Genomic DNA, 21405 nt, shown 5'->3' with positions numbered 1-21405 from the left:
CTCCCTGCACCAGAGGGATGCTCTGCCTGCCCAGAGTGCTGGCACACCCACCTCTCGAGGAGCCTGCACGTCGATGAACTCCTCGAAGATCCGCTGGGCCTTGGAGGCCAGCTTTGCTGCTGAGCGAGTCTTCTTGAAGTCCTCACAGGCAAGCCAGAACTCCAGGTTTTCCTCGCTGAACTCCGTCTTCAGGAAAGCGCGGAAAGCGGCCAGTCCATCTGCAAGAGAGACACGGGGAGTTACAACGGGAGGAGAAAGAGGGCAGGGAGCACTCTCTTTAACAGACATCCTTCAATCCACCCCTGCCTACCAAAGACTATTTGATTTTTGTCCCAAGGTCTGTGATCCCAGGACATGCCCATAACTTACACCAAAGCATCAGCTGGAGTCTTGTGAGCTGCCACAAAGCCAGACATCATTTGCTGTTGCTCTGAAAAAAAGTTTTGCCAGCTAATGTGGCAAAAGGCTTTCTTTGAGATTGGGGCACCTAACCTTTGAAAAGTTCCTCTTGAAAATGTCAAGCTTCAATGATACAGTCTCTTTGCCACGGCATCTTGTGTGTGTTAATGCAGCACTTTTTGTAATGTCCTATCTGTCATTAAGAAAAACCTTTAATAAAACATGGCATCTGTGGACTTGTCTCCTATGTTTTCTGTCACTTTGCTTTATTGCCTTGTGACATATTTTTAGTTCTTATTTAAACAAAGGAAGGATCTTGGAGAGTCTAACTGTTACAGCTACAATAAAGGGGAGAGGGAAAGGACGCAGCATAATTAATACTTGTCTAGTCAGTGGTAAAAGTGTTCTTATCACTTGTTAATGCTTAGCAATTGTGACATTTCAGTAATGTAATCTGAGTCAGCCGGGACAGATTAGAAATATGGAAAGATTTATTAGGCAATCTGTGTCGTCTTAAACTCCTGCCTGGGTGTATTTATGGACACAGCTATTGTGTTTTATTTCCTTTCCCTGAATGGCACCAGCAGAGTTGAAGTAGCTGAAGGTTTCACACATGCCCTTCTTCTTCCTTTAGCCTTGGGATAAATTTGGCTCCTAATTTTTTTTTTTTTTTCCCAGTAACATGTTTCTAACTTTACCTGGTCTTTTTCTATAGGGTCTGAATATTTCTTCATGACTGGAAACATCCTGAGTCAGCACTGGCTACTTCCAAGCAAGCATCTAAAAATATTGATGGAACTGGGAATGCACTCGTCAGACTCCCCGAAAGGGTGAGGGAGCAAGTGCATGTGTGTGTTGCAGGGACAGAAAAAGACTGATGAGAGTTCGGAGGACCTGAACTCCTGCAGTGCAGTGGGTCGGGGGCTCTACCTGCCCCCTTTCTGCTGCGGGAGATCTTGGCAGTGCTGCCTGCCCTCCTTCCTCCCGTGGCAGGGGGCGTGGGAGCTAGAATAGAGCCCAAGGGGTGATGCCTGATGCAGGTCATTTTCACAGGTCCACAGCAAGCCCAGGCCCACCGGGGACAGGGGCTGGCCATGTCACAGGATCCACCACAAACTCCCTTACAGCTTTGTCCTTGTTTTCTTGCCTGCACCAGGTATGCGAGGAGAAGCAGCAATGTAACACCGCCCTTTTTCTCCCTTGGGTGTCCTAATCTTATTCCTGCTTCTCTCGTTTCCGGTAATAACTCAGGATATGGAAATATTTTTCAGTTCTAGGTCCTGAGCCTCAGCCCTAAGAAATGGCCGCAGGTGCTGAACAGCAGCTAACAATCCTATTTCTGGCGGCGCATAAGTCAGTGGAGATGTCTGACTTCTGACTGCCCAGATTCTCAAAGGGAAAGGCAGAAAAGGTATTAGGCCAGACAGGACCAAACTACAGGCTAAACCTCTTCACTCTATGTTTCTCAAAGCTCCTTCATTAATGGGCTCTGCACTGCTAACTGCTCCATCAGCACACTGCATTGCAAAGAGCACAGCAATCGGCAACTAAAACAGGTATGGCCCATCTCAGCTATGCTTGCTTCTTCTTGTCAGCCCCAGGGGGGACAGAAATAGCTGTATCACACTAACTCGTCCTGCCACTTCTTAATTAATATACTTGTAGGAGAAGATCAGGGTTTCACACTGTTACTGTGGACAAAACCAGGGCTTTTTGTCCATGAACACTGCAGAGCAATTAACAGTGCAAATTGTGGGTTCAAGCCCGGGGCAATAATGTGACATTAGCCCCAGCGAAGCCTGCAGAGCAGAGAGTGCCAAAGGCATCTCGAGGAGGCAGGGTACCTGTCAGGATTGTGCTGCACATGGCTGCTTTGAGACTCTCCACAGGTAGATAAATATGGTGAATGAGAGAGATATTTTAGGGCTGCTCCCCTTCCTGAAGTCAGGAGACAGAACAATTTTTCAAAACCTGTGTCCCCTTTAATGCCTATAAAATTCACGGGGCCTGGGTGGGAGCAAGTGGAGGACTTGAGAATAGAGCAGGGAGTCTTCGCAGGTGGAAAAGGAGAGGACATAACAGCAGGCTGATAGGTTTCAGAAAGAAGAAAGTACAAAAGGGAGAAAGCAGCAGTTCCCCGAGATGTATGTCATTTTACATATCATCAGCTCCTAAGACGTTTGACGTTAAATATTAGAGCACCCAAGCACTGACTATGACTTATGACTATACAGTCTCTGCTGTGTGTTCCTGCAGAGGTCTTGCTCCCTTTTCTCTGTCCTGGTCTTTTTTTTTCGCCCCTTTCCTCTACAACAGCCTCAAAGCCCCAGCACTGACAGAGGATCACTTGCAGAAATAGCAGCTTTGCGTGGCAAATAGAATACCTGGAAAGTATAATATCTGATAAAAGAAGGGGACTTCTTCACGATTGATGAGGTGAGAAAGGCGTTTGCTCCAGCCCTGCCCCAGAGAGCAGCCACAGCAGGTCCCTCCTGGGACCAGGAGGTTTCCATATGCTCTGCCTCCTGCTTTCACATCAGTCAGCTCCTTTTATCTTCAAGTAAGTTTAGATGGAGGACAGATAAATAAGAGTGTCTGGTTGTTCTCCACTTCTTTATATATTCCTGTCGTGCCCTCCTTGCAGCCTTTGAGGAGCTGGAAATGATGAGGCCGGACCTGGGAGGACCTTGCAGAGGCAGCCTTGGACACAGGAGAGGTCATCCTTGACTCGAGGCTGCCTGGTTCTCCACAGATTTCATCTTTATAGCCTTTGACTGCCTGCCAGCATTTACAGCTGTGCCTGGCAGCAGGAGATCAGAGATGTGAGCCCAGATGACTGCGTAGTAGTAAATTGCTGCCCACAAGTTTATCATGGAACAATGACAAATCTAATTGAAAGGGCAGGAGGACAATTAGGTGTGGGGACTGTCACCACCTGAGCTGGAATTTGACCTGGATGCTGACTTTAATCTCCTCCTGCACCTGAAGGCTTATCAAGGGGAAGCTCACAAATGATCAGCATTTCAAAGCTCACCCCACCCAACTGGACAGCTTTTTTGCTGGGGCAACCAGCACTGGATTGCAGTGTGATATGAGCAGGAGAGCATCACCTACTGAGTTAGCCTCCTGAAGTATCCTGGAAGATGGTCAGAGCACCTGAGAAGTGCGATTCCAAAGGGATGCTTTACAGAAAAAGCATAGAAATGAAAAGCAGGATTAGAAGTCTTCAGATGCAGCAGGACAAGATATCCCTCACATGTGTAGACTAAAGGCATGTCCATTCAAGAAGACACAGATGTACTGGTATAGATGCACAGCCCTTCAAGACAACTATTGGACACTTATTCAGGAATTTGACTCAAGAACGGTGAGCCTTGCTTGAAGCCAAAGGAGTAAATCAGTACTGATGGAGCAGATAGGATGAAGGCAAAGAAATGGAGCTCTTCTACTGAGTGTCAAGAGTCTGAATGAGGAGTGGAAGACATTTGCTTTTTACTTTTGCAGTGCAAATGTAAGCTTCAAAATGCTCTGCTCTCCATTCAAATAGACCAAGGGAACGCACAAGAGGATTGTCAGGAAGGATTGTGCAAGTATTTGTACATTACCCCATCCCAAGATCTTGCAGTGCACCGTACAGCTATAACCCTGCAGGTCACTTGTGAATTAGACAATGACAAGAATTTGTGTTTTATAGATGGAGACTGCCAGGCAGATCAATGGCTATGTGAGGACAGGGACTCAGATGCTCCTGACATCCCATTCAAATGTTGTTCTTCAGGCCATGGAGAACAAGGGATCCTTTCCAGCAAGAAGGGCTGTGGAGGAAGGGACTGAATTGGCTAGCCCAAAATGCAACACAGGTCTTAACTAAGGCAAGCTTCAGCAACACAAGGAAGAGCTGAGATTAGTGGCTTAAATCATTCAGCCAGACAGCTTAATAACCAAGCATTAGACACTGTCAGAGTAAGAAAGCAATCAGCAATCATATATTTAATGCATGCATTTCATGCCATGTAGGAAATAAAGGTAGAGTCCTTATGGCTGGTAGATGAACGGATTAGCTCTGTGGAGCATGTTGGGTCCAGGGCTGAAGAGACAAGGCCACAATGCTCTGTACAGCATATATACAAGCTCTCACTGCTGCTTAGCATTGCTTTGGTGAATGTTAGCTGCCTGTCACCAGCACAATGCTAATGCTAATGCTGTTCTGGCTTAGAAAGAACCAGGAGTAGGTTGCGATATTCCTGTGCTGTGTAGGAAGAGGAGCAATGTGTAGACAACAGAAGGAGGAGGAGGACAATAAAGTTTGTGCAGAAGAGCAAAGACATCACAAAACATGGTGGTGGGGGGGGGAAATCACCCTTGAGATAAAAATGGAAATTCAGCACAAAGGTTTTCTGTGTCGAATGCTTCGTTGAAAAGTGACTAAGGGTTGAGGACAGACTGTCCTGCTGGATTCTGGACAAATGACAAGCCATGTGTCCAGCCCCGTGAGGGATGCAGAATGAGACATGCCATTGCTTGTATTTCCCTCCAGCAGCCTGTCAAAAGAAATCTCCATCTGCCTGACCAGCCTGTACCTCCTGGGCATGGGTACAGAGTGGGGATTACTCCTCTGTTACTCACATGCAAGCACACACACTCTGTGGACCACACTGAGCTCCACGTCCCTGGGAGCCATTGCTAATCTGCACTGGCACAAAATGGGAAAACATGCCAAAATCTAGCATGTTAAAACCACTGCTTTTGCTCCCTGAGCATCCAAGGAAGCGTTCTACATACGATCTGTCTCTTGCTCTCTCAATTCCCTGCTGCAAAGTAGGATCAAACTCCTTTCTCCTGTTGCTTGCTGTGCTCAGAAGCCCTGACCCAAGGGAACACCACTACGCTGTGCTTGCATCTCTTGCAGTGAGCTCAGACAAGGCTCCTGCTGTAAAAAGGGGATCAGCTGGCTGACCCTATGGTTTCAAGTTGATTTGCTTCACCCATTAGCAAAAACAAGTAGGATATCATCGCATTGACCTATTCATCTGGGGCTGTCAATGAAACGGAGCTGAACTGCATCCTCCTATTCAGCATCAGTTACTCTAAGAGGGCTAGGCTGAGGGATGCTGAAGTCCCAAGGCCAGTGCAAAAGGAAGGTGGGGGTGTGACAGAGAGAGCCTTTCTACCTTTCCTACTCACAATCTCTTGCTAATATCAACACAAATTATTCTTTAAATGACCAGGGAATGAACCCAAATCAGACCACTGTATACAGAGGGACATTGCCCAGCCCAGGAATCTCTGGAGACATGCAACTGTTTCAAAACCCAGGGTTTTTCAATCCTCCACTCAAGATGCTGCCAGAAATAGCATGTCAGGATCAAACATTACCTACAGAGGTCATTCATTAAAACAATCAGCAGAGGGGGGGGAGGGGGGGGGGGCTCCACAGGGCCAGCACACTTCAAGGGATATTTGAAAAAAATGAGCATAATGACACTCTCCATAGAGCCTGTATAATGCATAATACCGGTTCAGGTCACTTCCATTTAGAAACCTTTTGGAGACTCATTAAAATAGGAAGCGGAATAGTACAAGTTGTTTGCCTTTCCCGTAAAGGGTACTGCAGCCCTGTGAGCCTCCTCCGTGTACAAGGGCAGCCTGCTCACCTTGGCACTTCAGAGAGTCTTTTAGGGAGCTCTGATCCACTTTCTTGCTCCTTGGAGCTCCTTTTTGCATCTGTCCAGCCCCTTGCAATGTTACCCACAAGGACTGCCCCATTTACAGCTGCTACATCCAGCTTCCGAGTCCTACTTGAGCACTCTGGGGTTTTTTTCCCCCAAAGAACAAGTTGGCTGGAGGGGACCCGAAACCACCATAACATCTGATGCAGCAGAAAGCACCACTCAACCCCCTGAAATCAGCATCACAACCTCCCTTCCAAAATAGATGAACTGTCCATCTAGCAAAGAAAGAGTTTATGACAGATGTGTCAAGCAGAAGCGGTCTACCTGCTGATGCTGTAAGCCTCAGGGGAAATTCTCCCTGAGCCCAGCTGGTGCTTAGACCATGCCCCCAGGCATGAATTCAAATTTTCCCTGGCTAATATTGTTCACCTGGGCAGTCACAGAGAAATTAGACTGAGACAGTTCTGTTTCTGCTGCCAAGAGAAGGACGGAATATTAGCTGGCAGCTTTACTACAGACAGGTGCAGGCAGGCCAGGCACTGCTTTTCTTACTCTGAAGTTTTGGTCAGAGAAGGCACGAGACTTCCTTACCTAACATCACCACGCGTTTCTCACAGCAAAAATGCAACTCTCTTTTGTTCTGTTTTCATAGCAGATCTTTGGCAATTCTTCTGTGTTTTGGATACAAGTATACATAAGCGAAACCACAATGATTTTACAAGACAGTTCCTTTTATAGATATACGCTCTTCTCTCCTTTAAACCAGCGTAACTGAAATAACACTTCTGTTTCAACAGAGCTTTTTGTATTTGCATTGTTATAACCTTTGACTGCCAGGCTAGCAATTCCAGAAACTTCAGGTGCAGAGCAGTTGTAATATATTCCTTTAGAAAGCAGTTTATTAAACATTTTTTTTTTGTCACTGATCACCAGGCAATGTCACCATGACTGCTGATAAAAAAAAAAAAAAAGATTAATTTAAATTTTAAAGATCGCCTTCTGCCTTCTGTTGCTATTAGGAACTGAATATTTTTCATTAGGTGTAAGAGAGTTATCAGAATTACGTTCCATTCTAAGGACAGGAAAAATTCTGATAATTCATTTATCACTCTATAAGGCTAATTTATTAACAAAACCAGACACTCTTGTGGAGGCTGTTGGGTGAAATAATTGAACTAAGGTTTGATTTAGCATTCGCAGCAGTCAACTGAAGAGGGAACAGTCTGTATAATGTCAGTAGATAGATGTGTAAATTCACGGGCTTTTGTAGCCAAAGTACTTTTGCTGCAGTCTGTATCTAATAAGGAAAATTTCAACTTTTGCACTGGTGAAGGAGGAACAGGGGCTCGAGTACAGAATTGTAACACTGGTGTGAATATCCTGTCCTTCCCCTTCCCCTATCCCAGACACCCTATAGTTTCTTTGGTGCATTTTTCCCTCCTTGTTTAGAATTTTGACAAAAGAAATGTTCCCTCTCAGCCATACCCAGCTACACCATATTTTTTTTTTCTACTGACTGCAAGAGCAATGATCTCAACAAGATACTGCTGCTAAAATTATATATTGCTTTTTCTGCCTTGGACAGCCAGCCTGTTTAAAGTTGTCACTTAATTCCCTGCCAAAACCGTTGTCATCTCAGTAGAAATCCAGCAAAATTACACTTTATTTAAAATAATAATATAATTCCACACTTCTTATATTTTAAAATATAAGTGTGGAAAAAACCTGAATCTCTAAGAAAACCAGACAGTTCCTTATTGCAATAAAATAGTTCACCGCCCACACTGACTTCTCCCCAACCTCGAGTCTCTCTTGCTTTATTCTCCAATAGAAACACATTAATGAATGTATACCGTGAACTTCGCTGTCTTGTTTATAATTTCTCAGCATGAAAACATCGGTGAAGCAGAATGATATTTTCTGAACAGAACCGATAGGATTGATCTGTTGAATGGAGCGAGGTGTGCTGATTATATGTTTGCACAAGGTTTCCAGATGTGAAATTTTCAGGTTTGCCTTGGTAACTGTAAATTAGATCCTGTTAAGGGCTACCATGCATGATTTCTCTGCTCCAGAGCAAGTTGTTCAAGGTTACTGAACCACATACAGTGTTGTGTCGTAGCACTCCCAGCACTTCAACACAGCATAGCTGCACAGCAGCTCAGAAGAGCAGCTGGAGGGAGAGGGAGACAAGCCGGTGTCATGGATCCCAGGGGGCTTTAGCAGCTGAGAACCTGCCATTTGCTTATGTGGAAAGACTGGACTCAGTGGACTCCTTGCCAAAGGACGGTACGCACGGCTACAGCCTCGGGGTCCTGCCTCCAGTGCATCCCCAGCAGCTGGAGAAGGCTAGATCTTGGGTTGATGACTTTATCAGTTGTGATCACCCAGTGAGAGCCAAGCCAGGAAGGGAACCCACAGAAACTCACCCCCTTGCCTTTTAACCAGAGGACAAGTCCTGCCTATAAATGACTGACCATTGCCTAGTGGGTAATAAGCAGCTACCCGAGGGACCATTCCTGTGCTATGCAGTGCTTACTTTGTTTGCCCTAGCTACAACCAGTCCTAAGGCTATGAGGGAAAAAACAGGTAGAATTTGATCTCTACTCACATTTATGGGACAAAAGGACATCAAAAGAGTCTGCCCATCTTGTTGCTTCTTCTGTTGACAGTCTTCTGTAAAGAAAGGAAGAGGCAAGTTACAGACAACCCACGGCCGCTGATCCCCTCTGGGGCTGTTTGACAAGGACACCGAGGAAGGCTGGAATTCTTCTCACCTAACTTTGGAGGTCTACAATGTAGAGGTCTCCAGGCGAGCAAGTCACCCTGGGCTCCCTTTCGAGTCAGTGAGGAGATACCAAGGGACTTGCAGGGACTTGACTGTCTTTACCTCATATCCCCAGGTAGGCAGGTAAAATAGGCCAGATGAATCACACTCGAAAAGGGAAAAATTTTTCCCTATTGACTCTAAGCAGAGGCTCAGGGAACAAGTTCAGATGTAGACATTTACATTGTAAATGCCAAAAGTTAAGTGGAATGAAATCCACCCCTGCAGAAGTGTTTATTTCTCTCTCCTGACTTTAAGGGGAAGGTTAGACTCTTAGCCTAGATGTAAGCAGTGACTTGTGATCAGATGAATCCCATCCCACTCATCTCAAATCAGGACTCTGGATTGTCTGAAGCATCTACCTGAAGTGTTATGCAAACTAATATAGGACTTTTTGGTAGTGTTTAATAACAAGGCTTAGCTAAGGAGGACAGTGACCTGAAATTGCTGGTCACCTTTTATACCGAGTCAACTGCTCAGACTTTGATTTCTGGTGACAGAGGGGTAAATTACATCTTCAAATATGTGCAGACATGTCCCACGTACAGCAGTGGGGACCGTGCACATGTCCTGTCTCATGGGAGAACTCGTATCAATGATCCAGATATTTTCTGAGGCTGTTCCTGCTGTATCAGCGCTGTTTTGTTTTCCTCCTTCCTTGTGGCTAAAAGAACTAATCAAAGGTTATACAAAGTACAATAAAAGGAAAAGGGGGTGGTGGGTAGGGAGGGGAAGGACAGAAATGAGAGTGGGGTGGGATGCTGCAGCTATACTCACTTCAAAGCCCGGTTGGGCTTGTCCGGAAGAATAGCTGTGAAATCATTATATGAGTCTGATTTGTGAGACAGGCAGCCCAGGCGTGTCCTCATCCCTCTGTTCCTGTGGTCGATGTGGGGGAGCAGGGGTGTGAGCAGGGGAAAACCAAAGAAGACGACGATTATAAGTTTAGCCAGAGTGGCAAAAAAACCCCCACAACCCAACCAAAACCAAAAAACCTCAGTGGCTCTGTGCCTCATCAAACCTGTGTCCTTGGTTCCCTCATCTGTGGGAGGGACCCTGAAACATCTCCAGTAAGATGCCAAGCAGACGCTAAGGAGGGACACAGCACCAGAGCAGCTGAAGGCTCACCCACACGAGACATTCAGCTGCTCTGGCTGGCAAAAAGGCTTTTAAAGGCTGCGCTTTGGGATGGTTTCTTGGAAAGACCTGCTCTGGTCAGGTGTGAGAGGAGAGCAAAGGGCAGCAATACCAGAAATCAGTCACCACAGTCCAGCAGCACCAGAAACAGCACAAATACCAGGGCCTGAGGGCAGGAGTGGGCTGGAGGAAGAAGAGAGTGAGCAAGCACCTGCAAGGTGAGCCTGTGCTGCAGAGCCACGAGACCCCCGCCGGGATCCCAAGCAGCTTCTTTAGACTCGGGGTTACATAAGCAGACTAAAACTGCCTCTTTCCCGACAGGCTTATCCAGGCAGAAAATGGTTTTATTGTTTTTTTCCTCTGAATTTCAAACCAGCCCCAGAGCCTTTGCTCCTCTGCCGGCCCTTCGCATCCTCACCAGCCCTTTCCCGGGATAGCCAGCGCATCCACAGCATCTTCATTACATAACCTCGGGATGGGGAGGAACACAAAGGGAGAGGGAAACATTAACACACACATGCATTACACGGGACTGGCATCGTCTCCTCTGAAATACATATACGTGCTGGTTAATGGTTTTACATGGTGTCTAGAAGGGCAGAGCCTGTGATTTGCCTCTCCAGCCCAAGGGCATCTCTTCTACTAGATTCCCTGGACATCAAACAAGGCCATTCTTTTCTCCAGACCATGACAGGAGGAAGGAGGATTTAGCCACCCAGTCTCCACTTCTCAGCTGCTGGACCCCCTTCCGAACTGGAGAAAGCCCTTCTCCGAGCCCTGCTGCCAAGCAGATGCCAAATACTTTCTGTGACTGCAGAGGGAAGCACAGTATTTTTCCCTTCCATATGTAATTCTTGCAGAATACTTCAGCACCAGCAACTGAGCCAATCTGTAGCACGCCTGTTTCCCCCTTCTCCCGCCTTTCAGAGCGTTTCTATTATTGCACATTTTAATCTAATCTTAAAGCAAATTAAATGTTAATTAAATGCAATGAGTGTCTTCCTGGCGCAGCACAGGCAGCTCGCAGCGTTTAACAAGCACAAAAACCTGGAGATCGTCAGTCGCAGAAATTGTTGCACAGTCTCAAAATATGGACCCATGACCAGTGGTGTCAGGATGCTATGCTCCATAAACCTCAAACATCAATGCAAAAATACTGTTTGCAAAGTGTCCTGTTCCTAGCTGAGCATGCTGGACCTGCTGTGCTCAAACAGACACCAAGTCCACTACAGGATCTTTCTGGTACCTTTCCTGATAGCTCCTGCCCCCAATCTTTATCTTCCCTGCACTGTTTGTTCTAGCAAGCTCACGAATTTCTCAGCAAGAGGTGTGACATGCATTACCGCAATGCTGCTCAGGTTTCTCTCTGATGCCTGAGATCAAGGGACTGCAGCAGGGAATCAGAGAGTATGGGGGACAGAGATGCTGCACCACGAGCAAGGAGCTTGTCTCTCATGGATCACTGATCTCTAGGTGAGGACTTCCAAGACAGGACACAGGAGAAAGATAGGGATAGAAACTGGGTCTGCAGGAGGTGGAGAGGCAAGGGAAGGGCAGGAGGGAAGAGGGGACACTGCAGGGAGCCGAAAGGCTCGCTGGACGAGGTAGACAGTGACAGGATGGGCAGGGATAAGGGATGCATCATGTCTTTTCAGTTACCTCCGTGGGATCAGTAAGGCAGCCATTCAGGCATCCAGTTATAGTTAACCCTTTAACTGGCTGGCTTGGACAGCAGTCGGGGCTGTTTGCAGGAGGCAGGAGTGCAGAAAGGAGGGATCTACCGTTTCATGTCCTGGCACTTAAAAATATATGAAAGAATCCTTTGCAAAAAAAGGAGGACCAGTTGTTCTCAACCCATTTGATCCTTGCCTCCTAGCGTGGAAGGTCGATTTTTCAATGGAAGACGTTCAGAGTTGCGGGATGATCACAGAGGAGAGACAGCATTTCCTTCTAAGACCAGGACCGTGGGTTAAGTCCAGCTTCAGGTCTAAAGTGATTTGAGTTTGGCGTCACAGCTCACCACGGAGCAGCAGGAGTTGGCATTATCGCACTCATCATTCAACACCTCTGAAGGTCCCTCCTCAACAGGCAGATCTCCGGGCTGACCTCGCTAAGAAGACCAAACTACCTCTTGTCCCTGTCCCTCCAGGTCATGGCTGATGTTACTGGCCAGGCATCATGGAAAAGCCGGCACTGCAAATAAAATAACAGGAGGACTTCACATGTCTGCAGATGCTGGCCCTGTTATCATCACAGGCTCAATCACTCGCGCAAAAGTAACTCAAAGAAAGCATCTCCTCTTCGGGGTGGTGGGAGCTGCAGGGAGCCACCAAGGAGATGCACAGTCTGCAAAGGGGAGGGATGGAGAGAGGGAGGGAAGGACAGAGGGGATGGCAGGGTCCCCGTGAGCCTTGGCACACAGGCAGCTGGTGGAACAAGTCTCACATCAGAGAGTGGAGGCAAGGTCCACCAGCCAGGAGACCGATGGGACAGAGAGCAGGACTGTATAGTGAGCAAAGGGCAGAGGTTTCTTATTTGGCAGGACAAGGCCAAGCTCCAGATAACCTCCATGTCGTCTTGCCCAGGGGAAACAACTGAGGAGGAGACAAAGGAACTGATGAGAGCAGAGGCTGTGTGCAAAGGAGCCAGGACCCTGCTCTGCTGGGGTGTGGGGAGATCCCAGAGCTTGGGTTGCCCATCGCAACATCCCTTTTAAAACCTGATTACATTAAAAACGCACAAAGCCTCTTTCCAACTAAATTAATGGAACTGGGATTGCGCTACATACCAGTGAGTGCATTTCCTTAATCCCTACCCTGACCGGCTGCTTCGATGCGCTTTAACTGAAATCAATCCTTGTAATTCCTTAAGCCCCTTTAAATTTCCTCATTAACAGCCTCACCCGCATGTGGGGCCACAGCACATGATTTCCTAGAGTCCAGCAGGACTCCTCTTTCCCACAGCCACTCCAAAGTGATGGCTGGAAATAGAGCCAGGTGCCTTCTCCCTCGCAGCCTCCTCTAGCAGCCTGCTTTTTGGGGTACTGTTATGAAAGAGCTTTCTGCTCACCCCTACTCCCACCCGCTTGCCAGCCCCCGCAACAACAACCTGCACGGCCGAGCAGCACCGAACTTCCCTGTGATCCCAAAGTCTGTCTGACTTCACGGACGCTGAGACCTATATTTTCCGTGAAGGCAATCCCACTGCTAGGCTGACATACCCACAGATATTTCCTCTGATTACAAATAAAGCCAGTCAATTATGACTTTAGAAATATAATCTGTGGCAGCTGGTGAAGGCATCCTGGTAGGGGTCCGTGGTGAGATTTTTTGCCTCCTGCTCCATCATTCATCCTGCCTCCCCCTCCTATGAAAGGACCCTGGTGGTCAAGGAGAATTGCCAGTCTCATCATGGATGTGTTTTGGGGGTTTCTCCTTGGCAGACAGAAAGGGAGGGGTGTGATTATGACATTCAGGTTATCAAACCACCCCAGGAGATTACCTGAGCAAAGAAGAAGCCATCCCAATAAAAAAAATTAGCAGCACAAAGGTTAAAAAAAAAAAAAAAAAAGAGATCTCAGGGGCTTCAAGAGATTAAGACCATCCATTCACATGCAGAGAAAGCCAGAAAAAACTGAACACAGAGGCACTGCAGACAGACAGACACAGAGAAAAAGATACTCACTGCCTTTGACCTGTCCTCTCTGCTGGTGGGTCTGTGCTGACAGCGTGGTCAGAGAGGCTCTGGGGAGAGAGCAGAGCGGTCTTCTTCAGAGACAACCCCCTGCACGGGGTGAAAGTCACACTTCGACACCCCTCCCCTCCCCACCTCTCTCCGAGCAGCAGCAGTGCAGCTCAGAGCGGATCGCTCTCACATCCAGCGAAACCCTACAGCAGCCTCAACCCAGCAGGCTGGAGCTCGGCTGCGCAGCCGGCTCCCACCGCTCATCGGCGGCACTGCCGAGGAGCCCACCTGATCACCACGTTTCGCTGCATCCCTTCCTCACCCACCTGGCAGCAAAACCCCAGCTTCTCCCCTGCTGGAGATGGGGGACCGCTCCGCACGGGCGGCAGATGCCAAAGGCTGGCAGGGAGCATCTGGGGGTGGGGGATGCCTGCGAAAGCGCTCGCTGTTGTCACCCTCGGTATGTTGGAATAAAGCATCCGCCTGCATTGCTTTAATCAGCTCCTCTGAGGTTTAGGGAAGGTTGCTGCCCTCAGATCATCAGGAGTTGCCACAGACAGAAGGAATGGAAGAGTTTAATTAAAAAGCCCAGGTGTCAGCAGGGCCAAATAAAATCGTTAACAGGCAAGGGAGAACCTTATTGCAGGGCATGGGATGACAGAAGCAAAAATCCACCTGGCAAGTCAGTGATGCGACTGACCCCTTTCATCCATCTCCCCTTCTCTCACCTGATGTGCAAAATCCTGCTCGCTCCCTGCCCTGTAGCAGGCTCCCTGCAACGTCCCTTGGTGCACTCACCCCACAGTATAGGCTCCAATTCCCTTTTCTCTCCCGCACCCACACCTCCATCCTCCAGAGGATGTATATGGGATGTCCAGTGCACCCCCAGTGACTCTAACAACCACCTAACCCATGGCCCCCCAGCTCTGGGCTTGGCTTAGCTCAGCCATCAGTAACAACACCTGGGTGTCACGCAGGCTGCATAGGCACTGATGTGGGTCACTGACTCACTGAGGGCTCAAGCCATGGGATCTCCATTGCTTTTTTGATCCTGATGAAGTTGATTGATTGACTAAAAAAATTGTAAAAGTAATAATAAAAAAGTCCTCTGCAGTTAAACAAGCCATTGCCTTTTTCCTTGTAGTCACTTGCCTCTTCTCTGCTAAAACACTGCTGGGCCTGACATCCTGGTGCTACTAGCAGGAAACATGTCTTGAGATAGCACATTATCACCAAGCAACATCCCTGGGGAAAGACAGAGTCCTGCAAAACTTACTACGAAAACACAGGGCTTAGTAGCACTGCAGCAGTGATCCCAACTCTCCATCATCTTGGATCCCCTCCTTCACAGCTCAACTTGGCAAGGAAATATTTGCCTTGTTCTCATCCTCCCATTGCAAAGCCCAGGTCACCCTGATTTGGATTAATCATATCTCCAGTTATCAGAAGACAAGCACTGAAAAAAATGCCACAGCTGATAGAATCTCCTCTCAGCCAAGGTCAAAGGTTGAGGTTCATCTTATGCCTCTGGTACGACAGGCTGGTTTGTTCAAGTTAAATAACAGTCAGCTTCAGCCCTTGCCCCAAACCCAAGCGGTTTAACTTCTACATGTCATTTTTGTTTTAATGCATTTCCACAATTCCAGGTTCTCTCTGGGCTACCGCGGGATGTCACGAGTGACAACGTTTTCATAGTACTTCCATGACATCCCTCAAGTCTCGTTTACACACACAGATGTTGTGGGGTGGGGGAGGTCAACAAAATATTCAATCAACAAAACTCTAGATAATTCTGGTTCATTATTCAGATACCTGGACATTGGGTCAGTCTCAAACAGATCAAAAACTCTGATCCACTAACTCTGGATGGGATAGATCAGAGGACCACGTGAGTACTCCCGGCTCCTCCTCCTGCTTTTATGCCAGTTTTATATATTGCCATTTCATAGCCATCACCAGTATGGACAGAGACCCCAGTCCCTGTTTCTCCAGTATGTCAGTACACCCTTTTCGTGACCTCAGTGAGACCCTGGAGCAACCCACAAATGACTCTGGAGATCAACAGTTTTTTCTTCTAGTTTCCTGGGTCAGGTGTGAGTTAATAGAGAACAAAAATAAGTGAACTGTGTTGACACAGGCGCTATAGGAAATGTAATTAAATTGCAGATAAAGAGAATTATATTTTTACAGGGTAATATTTTAGAAAGCTTCTGTGCAGTAGGAGGTTTATAGAAAATTCCTTCTCAAATGGCCCTCCTGCTTCTGACTAGTCTGTAGCTTCTATTTAAAAGCTTTTAATAAAATAACTCATTTTGATATTAGGCTTGAATCCCATCCAAAATTTTAAATCTCTCCAAGAAATACTTTAAAACAATTTCCTCATGACCTGCTAACAGCAAACACACAAGCAGTGTACATGTGCCGTGTTGGCTGTCACTGGACCGGGTGGAAGGAAATTTGGCAGCCTGTTCCCAGGACATTAATCTTCTCTCCACCATCCCCAGGGCCCTTTTCACCCTCCCTATTATTTTAAATACCTCCCTGCCTATTCCCTGTGTTTTGTCCATTGATCATCATTCAAGTGCTTTTTACCCAAAAACTTTTTCTGGACCAAGCACCTCCACCAGTTTCACTTGGTCCCAGTTTCTGCCACCCAACTGCTAGATAAAATTGTGTGGCCTGAAGACATCTGTTCCTTCCAGTATGGCTGCCCTCACATATCCATCCGGACCAGGAAGGCAGCTCTGGTAGCTGTGTGGCTTTTGCCTCTCCAGATACAGGGATGCTCCTCCTGGGGCTGGCAGCTGACCACCCGTCTCCATTTGGAGCTGGAAGATCAGAGGATGCCTACACATTTGCTTGGTTGACATCTCCAGTGGGTTTGCCTTAAGTAAGCTCCTTCACCTTGACATTTAAGCAGACTTCTCCCTGTCTTCTCACTCTTGCTCTGTTTCCTTGGGGGTCTGCTGCCGCTCTGGGATTCCATTATTTTATGCTTAACGAGCTGTCACGCCAAGCCTGCCTCTGTCGCTTCCACTTCTCATTTCTGACTTCGTGGCCTTGTCATATTTACAGTGATCTGTGCCACAAGGGCTTTGAACTTCTTTGGGGTTGCGTTCGGCTCTTCGCCACTTTTCCTGGTTCTGTGCCAACATGTCTCTTTTCTAGTACCGTGCTGCAAGGAGCTCGTTCGAGGGTGTGCTTCATGACTTGCTAGTCCAAGAGGTTTTTCCCTCGCGCCAAGAAAGTGCTTCTTCAGACTGCTGTGATGTTTGGCAGCTACATCCCCACAGCTGAAGTCATTCTTTGGTACATTTTCCTGAGATGCTGTTGCCTCTGTGATCTTTCTGGAAGATGTTCAGTGATGTAGGCTCTGAGACTGCAAAATGCCAATTACATGGGGCCAGCTGCCTCCCACGGTAGTCACTGCTTTGAGAATCCAGGTGACCCACATGCTGCAAAGGCTGCCTTTGGCTCAACCACAGGCCTCCAGCCACGGTCCACTTCCGCTGTGACCCAAGGGGGCTTTGGTTTTTTGCTGGAGGACTGGAAGTAACAACCACCCTTGACCTGGAATGACAATCCTAGCAAATTTCTCATGACATGAAGTGTCATTTGATCTCCTCTGACACAAGGTCATTGAAAATTTATCCAGAATCCAGACTGGTACCTATATGGGCCCAAGCCCAAGGTAGTTCAAATTAGTAATTAATTTATCTCCAGAGCTTGCTGTTCCCCACCAATGTTTGCAATTAAAGCTGGAGGAAAATTGTTAGTAACTGACATCTGACATGCAATGCCCTGCTCACTGCACCAGCCTGCCTGCCTGCTTGTTTGAGGGTCCAGAGGAAAACACACTTGGTCCAGCACAAGCTAACTGTCTCAGCAGGAGAGAATTATGACTGACATGAATAGCTTCCTAAACTGCAAAACAAATCACAGACTTGTCTTACTTGTGAAGAGAGCCACGATAGCAGCTCCCCCTCCTAAAAAAGGAGCTCCAGCAACATCAGGAAACATCCACAGATGTAGCTCAGAATGTTTTTAGGGGGGTAATTTTTTGATTCACCTTAAACCTCAAATAATTTTCCACATCAGCCCAGGCAAGCAGGAAATCCTGAAAGGTGAAACAAGGAGAGCCTGAGTTCCAGGGGTAGGTGAGGAAACCAAGCAGCTGATGTACTGGATGGGGGGGTTGATAAAAGAAGCCCCCTCTCATGTGCTAATGAGGCAGGGCAGGAGGAGACACCCACTGAGTTGAACTCCCCTTGAAAATAAAAGACAGTGTTTAAAAATAAAAATGAGTTACATAAAGTGTGATCGGCGGTTCTGTCTCTGGCTTAGCTCAAGAGCATAGCAGCTATTTAAATTCTCCCCTGTGTCAATGATAAAAGTGTCTCCTGGACACGTTTGCAGGTCTCGGGCATTGCGATTGCTGCAGCAGAACAGATGCCTCCACTGCGAGATGGCTTCTGGCCCCAGCCTGCGTGCTCCCGACTCCCTCCCCAATTCCTCCAGGCAGGTAGGACGCAAAACCGACAGCTAAGCTGTGTGGGAGGCTCCGGGCTGAGAGGGGCAGCGCGCGAGACAGGAATCAAAGGGAAGAATTTCCCCTTTAAAGCACTTTATTACAATTTCATAATTGTTCTCTGAGGAAACATGCTCCCGTGCCCAAGAGCAGTTATACGTAAAGAAGCGCGTCGGTGCTTCTGCGTGTGCATTGGAGGGGATGCTGTTAGTGTGGAGCAGGGAGGCAGAAAGGATTGGAGTTGACACAGAGCTGCTCCGTGCAGCCTTGGAGTCCTCCCAGCTTTCAGCATCGCTGCTGCTGTCAATATGGCAGTGTCTGTAACGCAGTTGGTGTGTATGGCTGGGAAGCCGAGACAGATCCACCCCGACAGACAGAGCTCCACAAAGATCCACTACCACAGATGCTCCATCCCTTGGACATTTTGATTGAGATCTGATGCTTGAGACAGGCCAGAGAGTGAGGCTTGCTGACAGATGGGGTTAATTTTCTGCTGAGAAGGTGCTTGCAAGCAGCCTGCATTTTGCGAGCTGAACACTGCAAACTAGTCATTTACTGAATGTTAGAAATCAGCCCTGAGATCTCGGGGTTGCAGTCACAAATCCATTTATGACTGACAAGGTCTATGCTTCTTTGCTCTTATCGCTGTTATTTCAAAGGCTCAGGCTTACAGGGCCTTCAGGTCCCACAGCAAGGATTTACTGGGGCTATTAACCGCTGTACAGATACACAACATGGCACTGGGAGGTCATTCCCACTGCAGCAAAACACCTGAGCACGTGCTTAACTTTAAACATGTGAGCAGCTGAATGGATATTTGTATGATGAAATATAAACTGAGTTAACCACATGGGTGAGCTGGGATTTCTCTTTCATCTCTGGAGGTTGCTCCTCTAGCCTTAATTAAAACATAAATGAAGTGAATTAGATGGGCTCATCCTCGTTCTCCAGCAGAGCGTGGTTCTTTCATAAAAATGTCTGCTGCATCCAGCACTAACCTCTCCTGGGGAGACTGGCCTGCAATCATCCCCTGGGTCCTGCCAGTCTGGATAGAGCTGCACACTGAGCTCTGCCAACACCTGCACTGGTCAAGCCCTAAGGGCTGGGCAGCATCTCCAGAGCTGCATGGAAGGACTGCAGGGCAAGAGGCCAGGCTTGTCCTGTCAGTGCAGACAGTGCTGCTTCGGAGGAGCCTGGGGCTGCAGGAATGAGTCTCAGAGAAGGGCAGCACAGCAGGACAGCAAAAGCACAGCCTTTTATGCAATGCGTACGCTCCCCAGATGGAGGAATGAGACTGCATTCCTCTGGGATGGGGTGCAGTGATAGTCAGCCACAGAGAGAAGATGCTAGCATGATGGGTCCCTTCTATTTCTTAGCTGTGTCAAATCGCCAGCTTATTTCCCCCACCCATCAAACAGCAAAGAGATGGCCCTTGCTGCTGCAGGGATCCCCATGAGTTACGGCAGCCCCGCTGTCAGGACTGCAGGAAAACGAGCCCCTTCGGGTTAGCCCCTGGTTCTTCGCCCAAAGAGCACACATGCTCCTGCCATCTGCAAGTTTTCACTACAGCCTCTGCTCAACACAGTTCTCTCACGTTCTCCTTTCGCTCCAATTAGTCTTATTTTTAACTAGCTCGGCCCCAGCGTTCAGCCCGGGTGTTAATCACAATGTCACAGATAGATAGCCAAATATTCAAAGGAAATAACAATCCACCATTTTAAAATAACAACAATAGCAAAGGGAGGAAAAAAATGAAAAGACGGTGAAGATCTCAGAGCTGCAGGCACCAGCACAGACTGATGTTTTCTCCCAGCATCAAAGGCCCACCACTAATCCCATTGAAACGGGGATCACCCCAGAACCAGTCCTGCTCCTGTATCAGCCCAGCTGGGCTGGGGTTAACGTAGGAAATACACTGCTCTCTTTCCCCGCCTGCTAATTAGAAACGGTGTCTGTGTCCCTTTGACCATTCATAAGACGCCACGGGAAGATTAATGCACTGGGAGAAGTGCTGCCGTGACATTAATAGGGGTGACATCTGAGCAGCACCCTTCCCCTCCCGCTTTGTCTGCAGAGCCATCATTCCCCCCTGGAAACCTGGGGCAGAAGCAAGTAAAAATCCCTCCCCGGGGCCTTGTAACCAAGCAGAGGACCACAGGGCCTTTCATCACCCACCAAGGACCTCCTACCTCTTACCTGTCTTGCAGCTGGCAGCAGGGTGGTGGTTACGTGGCTTTTGGTGCTTGATGGACATGGCTGGTTGGGACCCTGAGGAACAGTGCCTGCAGATTCCCGGTGCATTGGGGAGGGTGAAGGACCCAGCCCCGCCACAGTTATCTCTGGAGGAGCAGCAGCACCGTGCCACTTTTCCTGGCTCCCTAGCCCTGCATCTCGTGAAAAGAACAAGAGCTGGTGGAAGGAGGGGGGTAACGAAAGAGAGGGAAGGGGGAGAAGGGAGAGCGAGAGCGCGCGCTCTCGCAGATGCACACACGCAGAGCAGACAGAGGCTTGTATAGGATGGCACTGCCTGCCTTGCTCTCATTATTGCCGCAGGCTGGCTGCTGCCCATGGAGAACTCGCCAGCATCCGCTGCTGGCCCGGGGCACGGTGGGGAAAAGGGACAGGGAAGAGATTAGGACGTCCTGGACCATTGGAGCAAGGAAAACTACCTCCTGGGCACCAGGGGCTTTGTTGTTTTTGTTTGCTTTTACCTGGGAGAGGAAGGGCCGTACTAGAGGGCAGGAAGGGATTGCGGTGGTAGAGAGTTCAGCTTTTCCTTTGAACATAAAAAAATCCCCGACCCCAGTCCTGCTCAGCTGCACCGAGGGATGGCATAGGGCTAGCCTGACCCAGAGCTTTTAAAGATAGCATTACATCAAGACAGAAAGTGGGTTGCACATACCCAAAGCACCAGCATCGTTTAAAGCTCAGCCTCCCCCCGCCATTCCCGTTATCCGGGTCATGCCGATACAGGTCCAAAGGCACGGCAGGGCTGTTGGAGAGTGTGGAAAGACACTCCAGCCATAACACCTCCCATTCGCATGTTGCACAGAAAGCTGTGTGCAGAGCTGCCTGCAGTCCCTGACACTGCTGATCTGCTGAAATGACAGACCCCAAAATGCCAGGGATTCAGAGATCTAGTCATAATCCTCCCTGAA

At 48.1% G+C, this 21405-nt stretch overlaps 2 protein-coding genes across 4 annotated transcripts in view; both read right to left on the bottom strand.

Annotated features, from left to right (window-relative positions):
• The window catches only part of RNASEL (ribonuclease L), a 47625-nt gene extending 34465 nt beyond the window's left edge, over positions 1-13160 (bottom strand). Inside the window, exon 1 of the mRNA XM_082312617.1 lies at positions 13150-13160. The gene's annotated coding sequence lies outside the window, so the exon portion shown is untranslated. The remainder of the gene's footprint in view (positions 1-13149) is intronic.
• The window catches only part of RGS8 (regulator of G protein signaling 8), a 28542-nt gene that overhangs the window by 5936 nt on the left and 1201 nt on the right, over positions 1-21405 (bottom strand). Inside the window, exons 3-8 of one of the 3 annotated variants that reach the window (XM_082312629.1) lie at positions 21150-21345; positions 20444-20656; positions 13720-13778; positions 9676-9777; positions 8683-8747; positions 52-218 (exon numbers count right to left, since the gene is read on the bottom strand). In XM_082312629.1, coding sequence (XP_082168755.1) covers positions 52-218; positions 8683-8747; positions 9676-9777; positions 13720-13778; positions 20444-20656; positions 21150-21164 — 621 coding nt within the window. In that variant the 5' untranslated portion in view covers positions 21165-21345. Of the gene's footprint in view, positions 1-51; positions 219-8682; positions 8748-9675; positions 9778-11378; positions 11447-11694; positions 12182-13719; positions 13779-20443; positions 20657-21149; positions 21346-21405 lie in introns of those variants that run through there. The other 2 variants (XM_082312627.1, XM_082312628.1) reach the window with 2 other exon arrangements.

This window comes from Platalea leucorodia, assembly GCF_965183815.1.
Source record: "Platalea leucorodia genome assembly, chromosome: 5".
Taxonomy (NCBI): Eukaryota; Metazoa; Chordata; class Aves; order Pelecaniformes; family Threskiornithidae; genus Platalea; species Platalea leucorodia.
This window is presented reverse-complemented; position numbering and strand designations above follow the sequence as displayed.